At 42.7% G+C, this 17,712-nt stretch overlaps 1 protein-coding gene and 1 long non-coding RNA gene across 5 annotated transcripts in view; both read left to right on the top strand.

Annotated features, from left to right (window-relative positions):
• The window catches only part of LOC310831210 (small integral membrane protein 10-like protein 3), a 29,268-nt gene that overhangs the window by 9,109 nt on the left and 2,447 nt on the right, over positions 1-17,712 (top strand). For 2 of the 4 annotated variants that reach the window (XR_014557785.1, XM_083711642.1), the window contains exons 3-5: positions 3,844-3,944; positions 12,326-12,485; positions 16,890-17,070. Coding sequence is in view for 2 of the 4 variants with exons in the window: in XM_083711642.1 (XP_083567768.1) it covers positions 3,844-3,944; positions 12,326-12,485; positions 16,890-17,070 (442 nt within the window). In the remaining 2 variants the exon portion in view is untranslated. Of the gene's footprint in view, positions 1-3,843; positions 3,945-12,325; positions 12,486-16,835; positions 17,071-17,712 lie in introns of all 4 variants that reach the window. The other 2 variants (XM_083711641.1, XR_014557784.1) reach the window with 2 other exon arrangements.
• Positions 401-3,821, top strand: LOC310831405. The gene is made up of 2 exons (XR_014557858.1): positions 401-482; positions 772-3,821. It is a non-coding gene; the product is annotated as an uncharacterized lncRNA (long non-coding RNA).

The raw sequence follows: 17,712 nt of genomic DNA, 5'->3' as shown, positions 1-17,712 counted from the left end.
TGAAGCATCTGATTGGATGGAGGAGTCAATGGTGGTATCCACTTAAACTGTTTTGCTGGCACTATCAGCTCCCCTAACCTATCAGAGCAGATCTATAGGGTGCATCGGGAGAGGAGAGGGTGGGGAAGTTTCATTGTGCAGCTAACACTTATTGTACTAGTGGAATAGCTGGCTCTCACTTCAGGCCTTTTCCCAATGTGTAGGATGTTGGAGGAGCAGCCAGGCATGGTGTCAGGGCACCATGTTCCCCTGTATTCGTTTGTTAGCCCTTCATGTCGCCAGTGTGTGACAAGAGCTAATCAAACCCTTGAAAGATAGAGAACATCCACCCACAAAAGACAGGAGTATTCACCGGTGTTGGTTATGCTCTGCTTTCAGCAATCATCTTTTGTTTTAAACCAGGGGTGTCAAACTCAAATTCATCGGGGGCCGCATCAGCAGTTTGGTCACCCTCAAAGGGCCGGTTGTATCTGTAGGACTATGTGTCCACTCTTTATTATCAAAAATTATTGTCACTGCATTCAATTATTACTGTGACATTTTTGGGTTATTTATTTGTAGTTTATGGTCCCTATACCACTGTAAAGTGACACGGAAGTGGTCAGTATATCCAAAGTTTACCGCTCAGACTTTTAAGCAGAATAATAAGCAGACCCCCCCTCCCCCCCCCCCCACATACATCATATGTACTTACAGTACAGGAGGGAAGGGTTCAGGCAGCCGTTGGATCTGTCGCATCACAGGATGGCATGCGCTCAATATAAAAACAAGTGGAGGTTTCCTGAATGCATGTAAAGTGGAGGCTTCCTGTGTAGAACGGCCGGCGCCGCTAGAGGGCAGACGTTCTCTGGCTTGTAGGCTGCCGCGCATGCGCTGAAGTGGCAGCTTTCTTGTGTTAAAAAAAAAGAGCGAGAATAAAAGGTGAAGGCTGGCGGCCGGCGGCGGCTACACGGGCCACATGACGAGGTCTGGCAGGCCAGATTCGGCCCGTGGGCCTTGTGTTTGACACCTGTGTTTTAAACCTTTTTAAATCTCCTTGAGCTAGAGCAGACATAATGTTTCCCATCCCTGAACTATGCTTAAAGGATTGAAAATGCACCATAGGTTTATTAGCTTCGTTTCTCCCCAACCCTTTTGCCATACTTCATTGTTTTGCCAACATTCAACAATAATGAAGATTTGCTCCTGACACTTTGGATTTGAAGTCATAGCTAGAATCTGGTTTCAGTTCCTGGATTAGGACCAAATCCTAGTTTGTGTTAACCCTGGCTAACATCCATGTACAATGGGTAACAACATCAAGCCATGTTTAAGGGATGAAAGTAATGTATATTGACTCATTGTCTGGAGATTACTTATCTTTAACAGAAGTTTTGGCAGCTTTACTTTCTTTGCGTTTGGCTGGCTTCTTTCTGCAGTCTTGCATCTTCCACTGGAACATTAACATAACTCAGGTGTGCATTGGTTTTCTGTGCATTTGTCATGTTGAGGCATCAGAATAAGCCAGTGGAGCACTTACGTTTTAAGGAATTTATGAGGGCAGAAAGCATAAATCTTAACTGGAAATCTTAATTAACTATGCTTCTTGTTTAGATCATAGCTGGGGGACATTTGGTGCTCTGAGTGTTACAGGACTACAGCTCCCATCATCCCTGATCATTGGCCATTCTGCCTGAGGCTGATGGGAACTGGAATCCAACCAGTTTCCTCATTTAGATGCTGATGGATATTTTAACTGTCATTTAGTTACTGTGAAATACAGTGGTACCTTGGTTTGCGAACTTAATCCGTTCCGGAAGTCTGTTCTTAAACCAAAGCGTTCTTAAACCAAGTTGTGCTTTCCCATTGCAGCAGAGGACTCAATTTACAAATGGAACACATTCAACATGCACTGCTTCCAAGACAAAGTTCACAAACAAATGGGTTTGCAGCATTCTTAATCCAAGTTGTTCATAAACTAAGCTGTTCTTAAACCAAGGTACCACTGTGTCCCTGTATGCTTTCTATAGTGTGTTGATCCCATTGTCTTTTCTGTGTAAAATGTTGGTTGGTTTTACTTCTACCCATAGCAATTGCTTGACAGCACTCCTTTTGATACTCTCATCTAGAGGCGTAAATGGTTCATTTAGGTGTCATTTGGTAACAGAGGCAGAATTACAGGGATTTGGTAGAGCTTTGGGGGAAAGAGATTTCAGAGCCCTCTTATACAGTTCAAAAGGTGTCCCCCGAAAAGCAGTGACTTTCAAGAGCGCCTCTCCCCACATACCTCATAATAACCAGAGACATGGGTGCTTCTGAAAAATTATCACAAGTGGTCCAAAATATTTGAAAACTGAGGTAGTAATTGAAGCACCCTTGCCCTCTCTGAATGACATTTCTGCTTAAAAGAGGCTGCATGCATTCACCCTACCAAGTTGCATTTTGGCAAAATATCAGAAACCTTTCGGAATAGATAGACACAGTTGCACCTTAAATCTCTGTGTGTTTAAAAGCCACAGGTGGCTCTCAGTATTTTGCTGTAAAACATCTCATCCAAGCTGCAGTAATCATTATGGCATTAATGATACAGACTGATATCTGGGGGGACGATGCAACAAGTTCTGCGAGCCCAAGAAGACTTTGGGTTTGTGTTTCTTGAATAGCAATGCATCATGACAAAGTTCTTTTTGAAATGAAAGTTTCCAAGAGCCTGCTGGCCATAGGATTCTGCCTAAAATGTGTGTATCTGTGTGTATGTTAGCTTTCTAGCATCTCTCTTTAAATGTTTCGAGTGAATTTAGCGCACTTGTACTTTTAATGAAAATTGTGTACCTGCCTTGAATTTTTACTTTTAAAAACCTGGATGGTAGTTAAAACATTCCAGCAGAACTAAAAGGAAAGTGGGTTTAGTGAAGTTACTAACAGTATGATCCACAGCTCTGTTAAGCTAAGAGAATGTTCAGCCTGATAGGCTGTATATCCCCTTGTGTGTACTCAGGCTTACTCTCAGCTAAGCACAGACATGGGAATATGACTTTACCTTTTATTTCAGAGGGACTAGCAGCTTAGTCCTAACCACATTTGTTATTCAGGTGTCCCATGCAGTCTGAAGAGGCTTACTTTTCAAGTACATACATTTAGAAGTGAAGCCTACATTGGCAAAGATTTGAATACATCTCCTTAATTAGGCTGTGGATTGTATTGTAACAACATACTTGTAGAGTCTGCACTTTATACTAGGGTGGGGTGGGGAGGAATCTATTTTTAAAAAAGTTTCTTGCACTACTAGAATTATTTAACTGACAATGTATTTAGCTGACAATGAAGGCATATATAAAAATAAAATGTTTTGTTCTTGATGGGGGGTGAGGAGTAAGGGGTGGGTATAAATCAAAGAAGGGCTTGTTTAATATCTAATTAGGGTGTTCATCACTTTTACTGCATGTGGCTTCTTGGTCCACGTTTGTGGAAAAAGAGACTTTAAAACTGAAGATAGAGTTTGATCTCCTAGAAAGCGGAGGCAGATTTTGGAGTTATTCTCTCTAAATGCCCTTTTAAAGCTACGAGTTAAAACAACAACTGCATACTTGCACCTAAGTGAGTTTTGCCCTTTTGAAAACAGGGGTTGTAGCAATGTGAATGGTCCCTGAATTGCTTTCTAAATGTCCTTGAAGGTTTACTGTGAAATAGCAAAATATCATTAGAAGTCTGGGGGACGGGGAGGACTAATGCCCACTCTGCAGACTCTCATGCCTTATTCATGTGACATATATTCTCTAGACGAGTTTATATTTCCTGAGTAGTGACAGAATTGGAATTAAATTATAAGATTATCTGCTAAATGTCGTGCTTTTTAAAATTCAGTTCTATAAGGCATTGGTCAAAACCCAGCTCTCTTCTGAACAACCTATCAAGAGTTCTGTTTCTGCTACTAGAAAGCAATCCAGCGAAGTGGTTAAAGAAAGGTAAGATTACTTGCATTTAGAAAGTGAAACTTTTTGATAGCATATTTCCTGACTTCATATTGTGTTTAAAGTAGAACTGATGCAAAAGCTGCACTGCTTTGTGAAGTCATTGGGCACCACCCACCATGATGTATAATTTTCCACTTGCCCAGCCGAGATGGTTGCTGGTGGATTGTGGCCATTGTCTTAAAGTTAGGTTGTGATATATATATATATATATATATATATATATATATATATATATGCGCTTGAACTGAATATGTGCCTGTAATAAATTTTGTATGCAACGCCAAAAATCATAGCACAATAATGATTTGTTGATGTTTGTCAATAGTCTTGCTTATTAGTCGTTTTTTTTTAATAACCACACAAGTATGTAGAAAGGCTTTTTAGAATGTAGTATATAAGTTGGTAATGCTTATAGAGGCTACATATCTAATTCACAGTGAAGCCTTGCATGACTGAAATATTTGCTGTACGTGACTGACCAATACTCACTTGCTTCATAGAAGAAACTAACATAGCACTGTATGTTCTGTAGAGCAAAACCGTGTGTTCCTTTTTCTTCCTCCTCAAGGGTGCAATTTCTCAAATCAGCATCCTATCTGCAACATTAATTAATATCAATGGAATTTGTGCAAGGACTCTGTTGAAATGGATTGATGTTCTTCCTTCTTCAGCACAGCTTAGTCAATTGCATTTCTGGGTTTCCCCCTCTATGCACAATGGGGCTTTGGGTGGGATGCTAAAACGTCAGGGTTTCAAATCAGTCAGACATGGGCACAGTACCCAAATGCGGGAGAGTTCTGCCAGGCCTCTGTCCCCCCAATCCCTCGACAGAACTGCAGATCTAAGCAGCATGAAAGACAAAATAGATTTGTACCTCCAGTATATCTGTTCAAGCCCCATCAGTGCACATCAGTTAAATGGGAGCACAAGAGGTGCACTTAGACCACTCATTTTCTCCACTGCCTCCTGGCATTGTCTGCATGCATAACAACATAAGAACCTTGAAGGGTTGCATCAAAGGTTCACCCATTCCTGCATCCTGAGTCTTTCTGTGGCCAGCCTGGTGCTTCCCAGGCATGACGATGGCAGCGCTCTCCCACGGTTACGCCCCAGCCACTGGCGTTTAGTGAAACGCTGTCTGGGAGCATGGAAGTTTTTATGGACTAGTCTCTTTTCTTTAGTTTTGTCCAATTCCCTTTTGAAAACCTCTAAACCTACCCTAAGGCCCATTTCCAAAATGCCTTGTGGCAGCAAGTCATTTAATTGCTACAAAATAAAAAAAAATCCCTTCCAGCAGCACCTTAGAGACCAACTAAGTTTGTTATTGGTATGAGCTTTCGTGTGCATGCACACTTCTTCAGATACACTGAAATTTAATTGCTGTGCTTTGTGTGAAGTGTTTTCCCCATCCCTTTGCACTGGGATGGCGAAACAGGGGAAACAGAGCTCCATTGAGTGTTATGGGATTCCTCTGCACATGCTGTGCCTGTGCGCCACTGGATTTCCTATCAAGAAAACATTTATAACTTCTGCTCACAGGTTTCTCTAGTAATAGTTCTAGATTTTGATTTGGCATGGACCACTGTTGAAGAGATGCAGCAACTTTCTAGATTTTCTCATTTTATTTAAAAATTGCTTAATGAAAGGGGGCTCATGTACCACGTTCAATCTATGTTTAAAAGAGAGTTGCAACCCAGGAGTGCATTGGTATCTGTACAAATACACAAATTTCAAGAAGCTGATGGTGGGATTGCATCCTTGCACCACAGGAGGGAGATAGAGGTCAAATTCAATGTTATTAAAAATGTTGCAGCATTTTAAAGTATCTATATATCACCTGCGAATCTGCTGAATTTTAAACTTTTCTCTCACTGTTGTCATAGCAATTAGCATAATATATCAAAGCTGAAAACCATATATATGCATTGTGATGGTTTTAAAGTCTGAACACGAAATGCTGCTGGATGGTTTTTACTGAGCTGCGTGGAAAAAGAGAAATAAAAAGTTGTGGTCGAAAACCCAGAACCAATTTGCTTTTCCTGTCTTTTCCCAGTCTTGTCGTTCTTCTGGCAGGAAACAACACTGCTGTCAGCTATCCTTTTCAATCTGTATTTCTGCTGTCACATAAAGTTGAAAGGGCAGATATACTGACACTGTCCAGGTTCCAAAGAACTGCTTTGAGGCTTTTTACAATCAAGCAGTGTATAAATTGTATGAAATAAATAAGTAGATAAACGATGGAACAAGTTTACCTCTTGGCGAGGGGAGTTTCAAAATCAGTTTGCAATAGGTGGTGGCTGCAGTGATGGTAGTCAGAAGTCTGGAGCAAAAAAATCAAATACCACTGTGTGTGTTTCATAGGGAGTTGCCAGCCAAGTATTGTCTACTCTGACTGGCAGCTCTCCAGTCCTCAGAACCGCCTGGTACCTGATCCTTTTCACTGGATATGCCAAGGATTGAACTGGAATCTTACCAGTCAATCATAGTATTTCCTTTTTAAAACATAAATAAACTGTATATTTTTAGTCCAGTGGCCATGCATCTTTGGAAAGGAATGAACAGACTAAAAAACTAACAAGGCACATTGTGGACGTGGCAGGTATACAAGAGAAGAAAAAAATAGCATAAGTGTAGATTTTAATATACTGAAATAAGTAAATAGGTAAATAATGCATATTTATTTTTAAAAGGCCAACAAAAGAGCATTAACTAATTGTAATATGTATTTTAATATAAATTGTATTTTAATATTTTGCTGGAAGCCGCCCAGAGTGGCTGGGGAACCCCTGCCAGATGGGTGGGGTATAAATTATTTATTTATTTATTTATTTATTTATTTATTTATTGTAAGGGGGAAAAAATGAGTGGGGAGGGAAATAGACACATGAGGCAACATGGATGATGCAAACAAATAGGGGTGAACACTAATTAAAGCTGCTTCCAGATGAATTCATACCTTGCGAGGAGACTACATTGAGATGGGATGATCATTAAGGTCCATCATAAAGGCCTACCAAATAAAAGCGTAATCCTCAGGCTCTGCTGGCTCTTGGTAGCTTCACCACCCTCAGAAGCTCAGGGCGGTGGCTTGGGAGAAAACATTCCGTGTTGTGGAATTCTCTTTCCGCGGAGGTGCATCTGGAACCTTTATCATATAGCTTCTGTCGTATGCTGAAGATGTACCCTGGCCTGCGACACCTGAGATGTATATTTTCAGGATCCACCCTGTTCCTGTGACTATTCTGGTTTTTGAAACTGTTTTAAATATTTTTTTGATCTCCCCTCCACCCCAGAATAACTGTTTTTCATATTAAATTTTAAGTTGTTGTAACCTGCCCTGGGACTGTATAGCAAAGGGTGATAAATGAAATCTAATAATAGTTATAAAATATTGAATGTGGTGGACCAAGGGGGAAATATGTCTGTGTAGATTGCAGAAGCGACTCAGAGGTCAGTGCAGTGCAAACACACTGGGAGGAACACCTGATTGGTACTGCCAGTGTGTTTGTATGGCACAGACCTCCCCACTCCCTTCCCCTCTTCCTGTCAGTAAGCAACAGCTGCCCACCTGCTGGAAAGCTGGCAGAGATGCTGCACCCAACCCAGTGAGCCACTTGTGGTAGATTGAGAATGCCCTCCCCTACAAAGTGATTATGAATTTGCTTGAAATGCAGCAAAATTTCACGGGGGGGGGGGCGGTAACAAATCTAGTCTTGGTATGATTTGCTTTTAGGTTGCCTTGCTCACTGAAGATTTCAGAAGTCCATAGAGTGATATAGAGCATGTGCTTTTGCATTAATACAGAATAAATATTTAAAGTAGGTGCAAGGTCATGGTATTGAAAGCGCTACGAACAACACTACATTAGTTGCTTTTCCTTTGTGCTGGAGGCCAGTTCTAGCAAAATGCACTAGAGGGAGCTCATGTATGTGGCACTGGAACATATCTGGTCAACTGTTTTCTGTTGTGTTGCAAGCCTCTCCTCACACATTCACACATTATGCATTGGCAGAGGTCACTGTCCCCATACATCTCATGCTTCCATATGTATTGTGCTCCCTTGCATATTTATATGAAAATCTTATATCCTGTTAGCCAAACGTACTCGCCCCCAGTTACAATCATGCACAAATGGTTAACTGTGCACTTCAAAAGAGAAAAGATTGGCCTGTCAATTGAACCATAGTTAAGAAATGCATAAATAAACTTCCGGAAACCCCACATTTTAATCTGTATTTGATGTGGGATTATGTTGATTGGGACTGATGGGAGTTGGAGTCCCACGACATCCATTGGGCATCACATTGGCTACCCGTAATGTAGCACAATGCCTCTGGCACCCATTATTCCTGACTTTGGGACTTGGTCAGCTGCACTATAATATTCTCCTGGAATGTCTTGTTGAATAAGGCAGGTAATAAATCCACCATATAAATCTGTGCAGCAGAAAGGATGCAGGTACAGCTGGAGTTTGGAGTTTGGTATTGTTGTGTGTGTGTTTTTAAAACAATTTTTAAATTGATTTTTAAACAAATACAAATGCAATAACCATTAAGCATTTATCCAGCAGTACAGCTGATGGTGTTCGTTTTAGGAGTTTGATACGGTTGAGTTCTTGCCAGCCCAATAGCATCACAGGAAGTTAGGCTCTAAAAATCAAAGTAGTTTTCAGCTGGCTGTCCCTAGGAAGCATATGTTTTTATGCCAGACAGAAGCTTTACTGCTGCTGCTGAAGAATCTAGCTGTGTGTAAGACTACTGAGAGAAAAAGAGAGAGAGAAGCAAATGGAAACACCTCCTCTGATCAGGGCCCAGCTGAGAAGCCAGGAAGGCGTGGATCATCCCCCCCCCCCCCATTTCTATGAAACAGGTTGTTGCCTGTGGCACCTCATGCTGCAATAAATCAGTTTGTCTCTTTAGTGCCCCAGATTTCTCAGCATTGCTGCAACAGATGTATTGAATCGCTCCCACCTTGTGACATGCTGACAGTGAGGTTGCATTGGAGTGGAATTGCTGTCAGCAGCAGCTTTGGTTTCCTTTGATGTACGGATTCTCATCTGCAAGTTAAAAGAATCCACGGGTTCGTTGATTTATTTTCATCCATGGTTCATAGGCAGATATTTGCATCAGCCACCAACCATTGCAATTTGCTTAGAAAGTGCCAATGTGTATAAATACACCTATGCATATAAGATTGCCATACTATGTTTAAAATTATACCATTGAAAACTGGGAGAGCATCCTTGTGGGCCTTATTTTAATATCAGTCACTAGAAATTATGCCGTCCCAGGCTTCTTTGATTTAGGCTCGCCCATGGGTTAAAGAAAAGCTCTGAAGATGGCCTGTCCTTGTCAGAGAAGTTTTCAGCTTCTTTTGATCTGATGGAGATCAGGCTGTTTAGCCTGGAGCAATTCACTGTGATCTCAGTGTTTTTCGAAGTACTTCTATCCACCTACTGATTTTATTTAATTCTAGGCTATTACCAAGCTAGCGTACTTGTGTGCCCCTTCAGGTCACTTGATATAACGTGCATAGCCTTTATACTACGATGCTCAGAAATGACCATAATTAGAGCGGCCCTAGCGATTTCTGTCCAGCACGGTTTGCAGACATACACAGGCATTCCTAGATGTTGCTCAATCCTCAAATGAGTTTGCATCCTGTCCCTGTGTGAAGGAGCAGATGTATTGCTGAAGAAGAGTGCAGAGCCTGGTAGACAGGAGTTCTGTCAGCCTTCACCGGTGCCCAGACCTTGAACCTCAGGTCTCCTCAGGGGCAGGACCTTCTAGCAGATATCACACTTAGCAGTGTGGAGGAGCCATCCAATTGGAACATCCCTGCCACAGCTTTGGAGGTCCCCATACCATTTGCCTGGAATCCTGGCTGGATCTTAGACACACACCCCATCTTCCCTTGGAGCAGAGGTGGCAGCAAACCAGCCATGCAGCTTCACTGCTGCTGGTTTGAATAGCTGCAAGTCAGGATTTGACCAGGCCCTGAGAGAAAGGGGCAGGATGGAGCCTTGGTCTTAGTGGTTTCATTACTGAAGCATTTGCTCTCCTTCAAGCTCTAGCCTTCCTGACCTTAGGGAAAGGGACTCCTACTCATGCAGAAGCTTCCTCTTCTCTTTTGTGATGAGAATGTTCCATGTATGCATAGGGATGTTCCATGTATCATTATCCCTATCATTATTAATTTGTACCCTGCCCATCTGACTGGGTTGCCCCAGCCACTCTGGGCAGCTTCCAGTATATATAAAAACATATTAAAACCTTAAAAAGCTTCACTATACAGGACTGCTTTCAGATGTCTCCTAATATATATATAATTATTCATCTCCTTGACTTCTGATGGGAGGGCATTCCACAGGGTCGGCGCCACTACCGAAAATGCCCTCTGCTTGGTTCCCTGTAACCTCACTTCTCGCAGTGCGGGAACTGCCAGAAGGTCCTTGGTGCTGGATCTCATTGTCTGGGCTGAACGATGGGGGTGGAGATGCTCTTTCAGGTATACAGGGCCGAGGCCGTTTAGGGCTTTAAAGGTGAGCACCAACACTTTGAATTGTGCTCGGAAATGTACTGGGAGCCAATGTAGGTCTTTCAGGACCAGTGGTCTATGGTCCCGGCGGCCACTCCTAGTCACCAGTCTAGCTGGCGCATTCTGGATTAGTTGTAGTTTCCGAGTCACCTTCAAAGGTAGTCCCATGTAAGCGCGAATTGCAGTAGTCCAAGCTGGAGATAACCAGCGCATGTACTACTCTGGTGGGACAGTGCGCAGGTAGGTAGGGTCTCAGCCGGTGTACCAGGTGGAACTGGTAGACAGCTGCCCTGGACACAAGTATGCAGGAGGAGTTTCTCCTGTAGACGGAAAACTATATGAGAGAACGATAATACTGTGGGTGCTGTGTGAGAACATGCAGACACACATGCTGAGATTGCTGTGTAACTAAAAAAATTATATATATGGGAGTTTTAATCTAACAGCATCTCAAGGGACACAGGTTCCCTTTCCTTGAACTAGACAAATTGCTTTTTCAAGTCTTGTCTATAAATAGCTAGTCATTGATTTGGAAACAGTATACAGTACTTGCTTATAGTTTCATTCAAATGAAGGAGGACGTTGGGTCTTCCTGCTTTCTTTGCCTTGGTTCCACCTATTTTCCAGCAGCAGTATGAATCCTGCTGTCCTGAAACAGGCTTTTGAATTGAATTCACTCTGTATATTGATGAAGAGCTTGAGAAGATCCTGCTGGATCAGGCCAATGGCCCAACTAGTCCGGCATCCCAGTGGCCAACCAGATGCTTATTGGAAACTTGAAAGCTGGACCTGAGCACAACTGTGATTCCTGTCATTCCTGGCAACTGGAATTCAGAGACAAAATTGCTCTGACAGTGGACATAGAACTTAGCCATCGTATATACACCATCAAATTGAAAGAGACAATACAGTGTAACTGTAAATTATTTCCTAATACCTTTTGGAATAATAATAATAATATGAAGACACAATACATTCCTTATCGTTTGCTATTATTAAAGAAAACATGCTGACTTTCTCAAATCAGTTAAGTACTTCAAAAAAATCTTTTTAGGTAAGGTTGGTTTACTCATTGAGCAAGCCAACACTGGTATAAACTTACATGGCAATACATCTCTTAGTGTGAATTGTAAGCATATTTACATGGAAGCAAGGTCCACTGAAGTCAGTGGGAGACTTGCTTCACAAGTTAGGGGTGGCTAGCCTGTGACCCACAAGATGCCCTTGGATTTGGCTCCCATCATCCCTTACCATTGGCCATGCTGGCTGAAGTGATGGGAGCTGGAACTCAATGATGTATGAGCAACCACAGGTTCCCCATCCCTGATCTAGGTGATGTGGGTGAGATGACTGGGTCTGAAGCCTGACTCTCCCTAGGGCTTTATGAATGAAATTGGTTTCTGCCAGGAGCAGGGCCTTTTTAGTTGTGAACCCAGAGCTTTGGAACACTCCCCCTCAAGAGGTTATTTCCTGATCTTCTTTGATCATGTCTTCAGATATATGTTAAAACCTTTGGGCAAGATGCAGAAAGCAACTTCGTGTTTACCCAAAGGGCTCATATATATATATTTACCCTGTTGGTTCACCACTTCTACTTGGGACATTTAACTCCCGTCTCCTATTGCAAACTGCTGTTGAAACTCTCCATAGGGAGGGTGGCTTAGGAGGAAAAGTACCAAATTAAATGCATAGTTCTTTGGAGTCTGGCTGTTGATTGGACATAGCAGTGGCCAATCAGTTTGCATGGAATGTAAATGATTGAAATAGTTTTGCTTTTCTGTCTTCTATTCCAAGCAGTGTTAACTGTTAACATATTTGCTTTTTCCCCTCCTCAGAGCTTTACAGACAGTTCAGTTGGGATATGCAGATGTCTTGGATTACCTTGTTAGAAGCCAGAAGCTTGATCTCAGTGTTGCTGATGAAAAGAACAGAAATCTAATATTTTTAGCCACTATATATGATCAGTCAAAGATCTTGGATTATTTCCTTGAAATGGTCAGTCACTCAGAAGATTCACATTTACATTTATTTTTTAGGTTTTTGTGGAATATGTTACACCTGCAAACCTATGCACATTTACATGGGAGTAAGCCATATGGGACAGAATTACATTTACTTCTGAGTAAGCTTGTCTAGGATTGCACTGTAAATTGCTATTTAGGTGTAACTTTGATTCTGATCTGCACTCTCATTCCTTTAGATTTTAAAAAAATCGGATTCATTTTTTATGATAACGTGAATTTGCAAACATGTCACATTTACACTTTAGATGTTTTGCCATCTACCGTATTTTTTGCTCTATAAGACTCACTTTTTCCCTCCTAAAAAGTAAGGGGAAATGTGTGTGCGTCTTACGGAGCAAATGCAGGCTGCACAGCTATCCCAGAAGCCAGAACAGCAAGAGGGATTGCTGCTTTCACTGCGTAGCGATTCCTCTTGCTGTTCTGGCTTCTGAGATTCAGAATATTTTTTTCTTGTTTTCCTCTTCCAAAAACTAGGTGCGTCTTGTGGTCTGGTGTGTCTTATAGAGCAAAAAATACGGTACTTAAAGCAGGCGTGGGGAACATTTGGCCCTCCAGATGTTGCTGAGTGACATCTCCTAGCATCCCAGGCCACTGGCCATGTTTGCTGGGGTTGTTCTTCAGCAACATCTGGAGGACCAAAGAATCCCCATATCCAACCTAAAATGTCTTTGGTACACATCTGAAACTACAATGTGTGAAGCAACCTTCAGTGGTGTGAGGCTGAGTTAAATGACTGCTTCTGAAAACTGCACAGCTGTTGATCCATTATCCCCCAAGGGTAATGTGCAGGCTTATGGAGTGGTGATTGTTCAAATTCCACATGGTGTTGCAATTGTCTTTTTGCAGAAGCAAGCTGGTGTCAACTTTATTAGTTCAGGGAAAATTCTGCCTCCCAAACTCAGTAGCATCTCTCTGAAATTGTTTTCCTTGGAAGCGTGAATTACAGGGAGATGAGCTCCTCAATAAGCTCAGAAGTCATTTACAGTGAATTCCTCGGCTTATCCACTCAGAAGTAAGTTCCACGGAGTTCAGTGGGACTTATTTCTAGGCAAGATTAGCACAGAACAGAAAAAGGCCAGTGTTGCAATCGGAATTCTTATAAAAGAGTTTATAAGACACCAGACTTACAGTGGATGCCATGAGTATTGAGAGGCTCTGCAGAGGTACTGTTTCTTCTTAACACCCAAGAGGTCATTATCTTGATCAAGAGCCATCATTATCTTCATAAATGGTGGCGTTGGTGATGATGACAACAATTACTGAGGAGGTTATACAAGTTGAGCATGCTCAGTTGGCATGGAATGCTGACCTGGGGTGGGGGCAAGAGCGGGGTGATGGAGTGACAGGGAGAATGAAAAATCCAAGCCACTCTGCCTCTGGGTCCTGCATCTCGCATTTGGGTCCCTCCTCCAGCTCACTCCATTTCAACACCAATTCTTTTCTGCAACTACGTTCATCTATCACAAAATTTAGATACTGCTTGAATAAGCGGCTTACAAAAGCTGTGCAAAGCTGAGCAGTTAAAGAACATGAAAAGAATTCTGCTGGATCAGACTGAAGACCTAACTTCTTAATCCAGCATCTTACTTCCCACAGTGATCAGCAAGATACCTCCAGGAAGCCAAAAAGCACAGGGAATGAAGGCAATAGCCCTCCCTTGCTACTCAGTGGTATATTGCCTCTGAACTTGGAGGTTCTATCCTAGAAAGCAGCAAAGGAGCGAACACCCCTCCCCCCTCCATTACTGGATCTCTGTTGCTTCTTGGAGAAAATACATTTTTTCACATACAAAATGAGAACTGAATCAAAGTGGAAATTAAAGCAAGGCTGGGACTTCTCTCATGTACCACAAGCCAGCGTTAAGCAGGATTGATCTCTCAGCTGGTGCATGGAGAAGTCAACCCTCCTCCCCCTACCTCTACAGGTGGGCACCATCACCCACCCGTCAATCATCTGATGTAACTAAGGTGTCTGGTGATTGACAAGCGGGCCCACCGCCTGTCATAGTTGGCCCATGAGGTTGCCAGTGGTGGTGGGAGATAGAGATGGGAAACCGTTTTGGCCTTCTGGGCCAGATCTTTGTTATATGGCAGTGGTTCCCCATTAGCTAAGTACTGTGTACCCCGTGTTTTTCAAAAGCCAAGCCATGGAAGCCCTTCTTTTGAAATAATGGATATCTCTATGGTAGTTTTTGTTATGTGAATTGTGCCACAGACCCCCTGGGTGGGTTACTCCCAGGGGTCCTCAGGCCACCAATTGGGAGCCACTGTTATATGGCATTGGTTTTTCCATTTCATTTGATAAACCTGTCCTGTCATTGCAAAGGCAGACAAGGCTTCTCTTTCTAAACTCCTGATAGTCCAGAAAGCTATGTGCTCCACAGGGAAGGGAATGAACTTCCTTTTGTGGTGAGGTCACTTGGGTAAAGGGTAAAAAGGTTGCTGCTGCCTCCTAAGCAGGCATTGCTTCCCAGTGCCTGGATTAGCAGGAATTCTGCAACTCCTGTGCTGATGCACAGTTCTATTTTAAACTGCCGTACCCTGAGTCATGACAGTCTGGAGTAGTATCGCTTCCTTTGCGTATTGCTGTCTTTCCACGATTTCAACAGGGATCTTTCCTATCTCGGGCTCTTTAGCTAGAGATTGCAGGAATTGAACCTGAGACTTCATGAGTGGGAAGCTTCAGATCTGCCAGAGCTGTACCCCATTCTGCGCTCTGTTGATGCATTGCGATAGTGAAGTGAAACCTCCAGGTTCAGAGGCAGTTTAGTGCTAAATAAGAGTTCCTGAGGGGCAGCAAGAAATGTGTGCAATTGCCTTCATGCCTTTAGCGTGGACTTCCCAGAAGGTACTGACTCTGCACTGTAGGAAATGAGACACAGTACCAGTTGGACCTTTGGACTGATCCACAAGGGCTTGATTTATGTCACTGTAAGCCTTTTAAAATGCATGTTTTTGTACGCCCCAAATCCCCAAGCGTTTTGTAAAACTCCAAAACCGTCAATGAGATTTCTGATGCTGCTGTACTTACGTAGTTAAATTTATTTCAACATTGGTTCTAGCCTATCTGAAGAGAGGTGAGGTGGGAGGGTTTTTTTTGGGGGGGGGGTATTTTTACATTAAGACCTAACCGAATAACAAAACTTATTTCTCCATGAGTTTTTGAGGTGGTTTAGAAATGGAAATTACTTTAGTTTTAAAATTTCAAGGCAAATGAGAATTAGAGATGAAAGTGACCTAGAAATCAAAAAATTTAATACATTGACAAAATGGGTCCAGCAACAAAATTTTGCAGCATGGAGTGTTTCTGTTTAGGGTTACAACCAACCATATTATTTACCGGGAGAGCTCTTTTATTCGCCTTCCCTGGGTTTTGTCCAGTCCAGCATTCTGGGTCCATTGAGCATTCTCAGTCCTTATTGAGCTGTTTTTAGGGTTCTCCCCCCCCCCCCCGCAAATAAGATTTATACATCTGGAAATCTTAGAGTTCTCAAAAGCTTGCTGATACTTCCTTTGGTGTGGATGTGTGCAATTTTGGCTACATAAGACTCTACATTCACAGAATGAATTTGCTATTAGTATACCTTGCTTCTCAAACTTAATTCATTCTGGAAGTCTATTCCAAAACCAAAGCATTCCAAAACCTAAGCCGCACTTTCCCATAGAAAGTAATGCAAAATGGATTAATCCGTTCCAGACTTTTAAAAACAACCCTTAAAACAGCAATTTAACATGAATTTTACTATCTAACGAGACCATTGATCCATAAAATGAAAGCAATAAACAATGTACTGAAGTCACACAATCGATCCATCAGTAGCCGAACTGGGTTCCACACAGTCACAAAAATAAAAGAGCTGCAAAAACGCAAAATAAATAGCAAAAACAGACAGACCTCAGCGTAACACTCAAAACGTTAGTGTGGCACTCAAATCAGAAGCATAACACTCAAAACGGAGCATATTCAGCTTCCAAAAAAAGTTTGCAAACTTCCGGGTTTGCAGTGTTTGGGTTCCAAGTTGTTTGAGTACCAAGGTACCACTGTACAATTTACTAGCAGTGTTGCTCAGGAATTCTAAGAAACCAAAAAATCAGTGCAATTTTGAAAGGTTCAGTTTGCCATCTTTATTCTAAATGGTGTCCAACTGTATCCAAACATAGGTGAAAACCTGCTCCTTGATCTCGTGAACCATTGTGCAAAATACGCTTATGTTATCTTAAGAGGAGGCGTGCAAATGCATAACTTGCAACATTTCCCCCCAAATATATAGTAGATTATGTAGGAAAGTGCACAAAATGCCGGCTTTCTGATTTTATTCTAGCTGGCCCTTAGCTCTGCTTCGGTGGGTGAGCAGTATTTCCTGCTAATTTTCCAGGCTCTTCCTGTGCCCAACATAAACCAAGTAGCAGAAAATGGAAACACAGCACTTCATGCCGCAGTAAACACTGGAAAAATGCATCTCGTGTCTTCGCTCTTGCATTACCCTGGAATTAATGTGAACGTCCCAAATCCACAGTGCGATGGGGCTACTGCGTTACATCTTGCTATTGCTTACGGTAAGGCTTCAAACCTTTTTTAAAAATAAGTTTTGATTTTAAGGTAGTTCTGTCATTTTACAAGTGCAAGGAGGTAATACAGGTGTTTTGCCCCTCTTTCTTGCGGCCAAATTAGAGGAAACAGTGGAGATTGTGGTCAGAAAGAAGCAGTCCAGTGTCGGGGGGGGGGGGGAAATTGGGAGTTGGAGGAGGTTTTTACAACCCTTTCTCCCTATGCACGGGGTAAGGAAATCTCAGGATTGGGGACCATGTCTCTCTGGGTGGAAAGCCTAGTTAGCGCTTCGGTTAAAGCCTCAGCGCCTAGGACTTGCCGATCGAAAGGTCGGCGGTTCGAATCCCTGCGGCGGGGTGCGCTCCCGCTGCTCGGTCCCAGCGCCTGCCAACCTAGCAGTTCGAAAGCACCTCCGGGTGCAAGTAGATAAATAGGGACCGCTTACCAGCGGGAAGGTAAACGGCGTTTCCGTGTGCGGCTCTGGCTCGCCAGAGCAGCGATGTCACGCTGGCCACGTGACCCGGAAGTGTCTCCGGACAGCGCTGGCCCCTGGCCTCTTAAGTGAGATGGGCGCACAACCCCAGAGTCTGTCAAGACTGGCCCGTACGGGCAGGGGTACCTTTACCTTTACCTTTAGGACCCCACCAGAG

This window comes from Podarcis gaigeae (assembly GCF_964106915.1).
Source record: "Podarcis gaigeae genome assembly, chromosome: 14".
NCBI classification, from domain to species: Eukaryota; Metazoa; Chordata; class Lepidosauria; order Squamata; family Lacertidae; genus Podarcis; species Podarcis gaigeae.
Note: the sequence above shows the minus strand (reverse complement) of the source record. Positions and strands in the feature narration are given on the sequence as shown.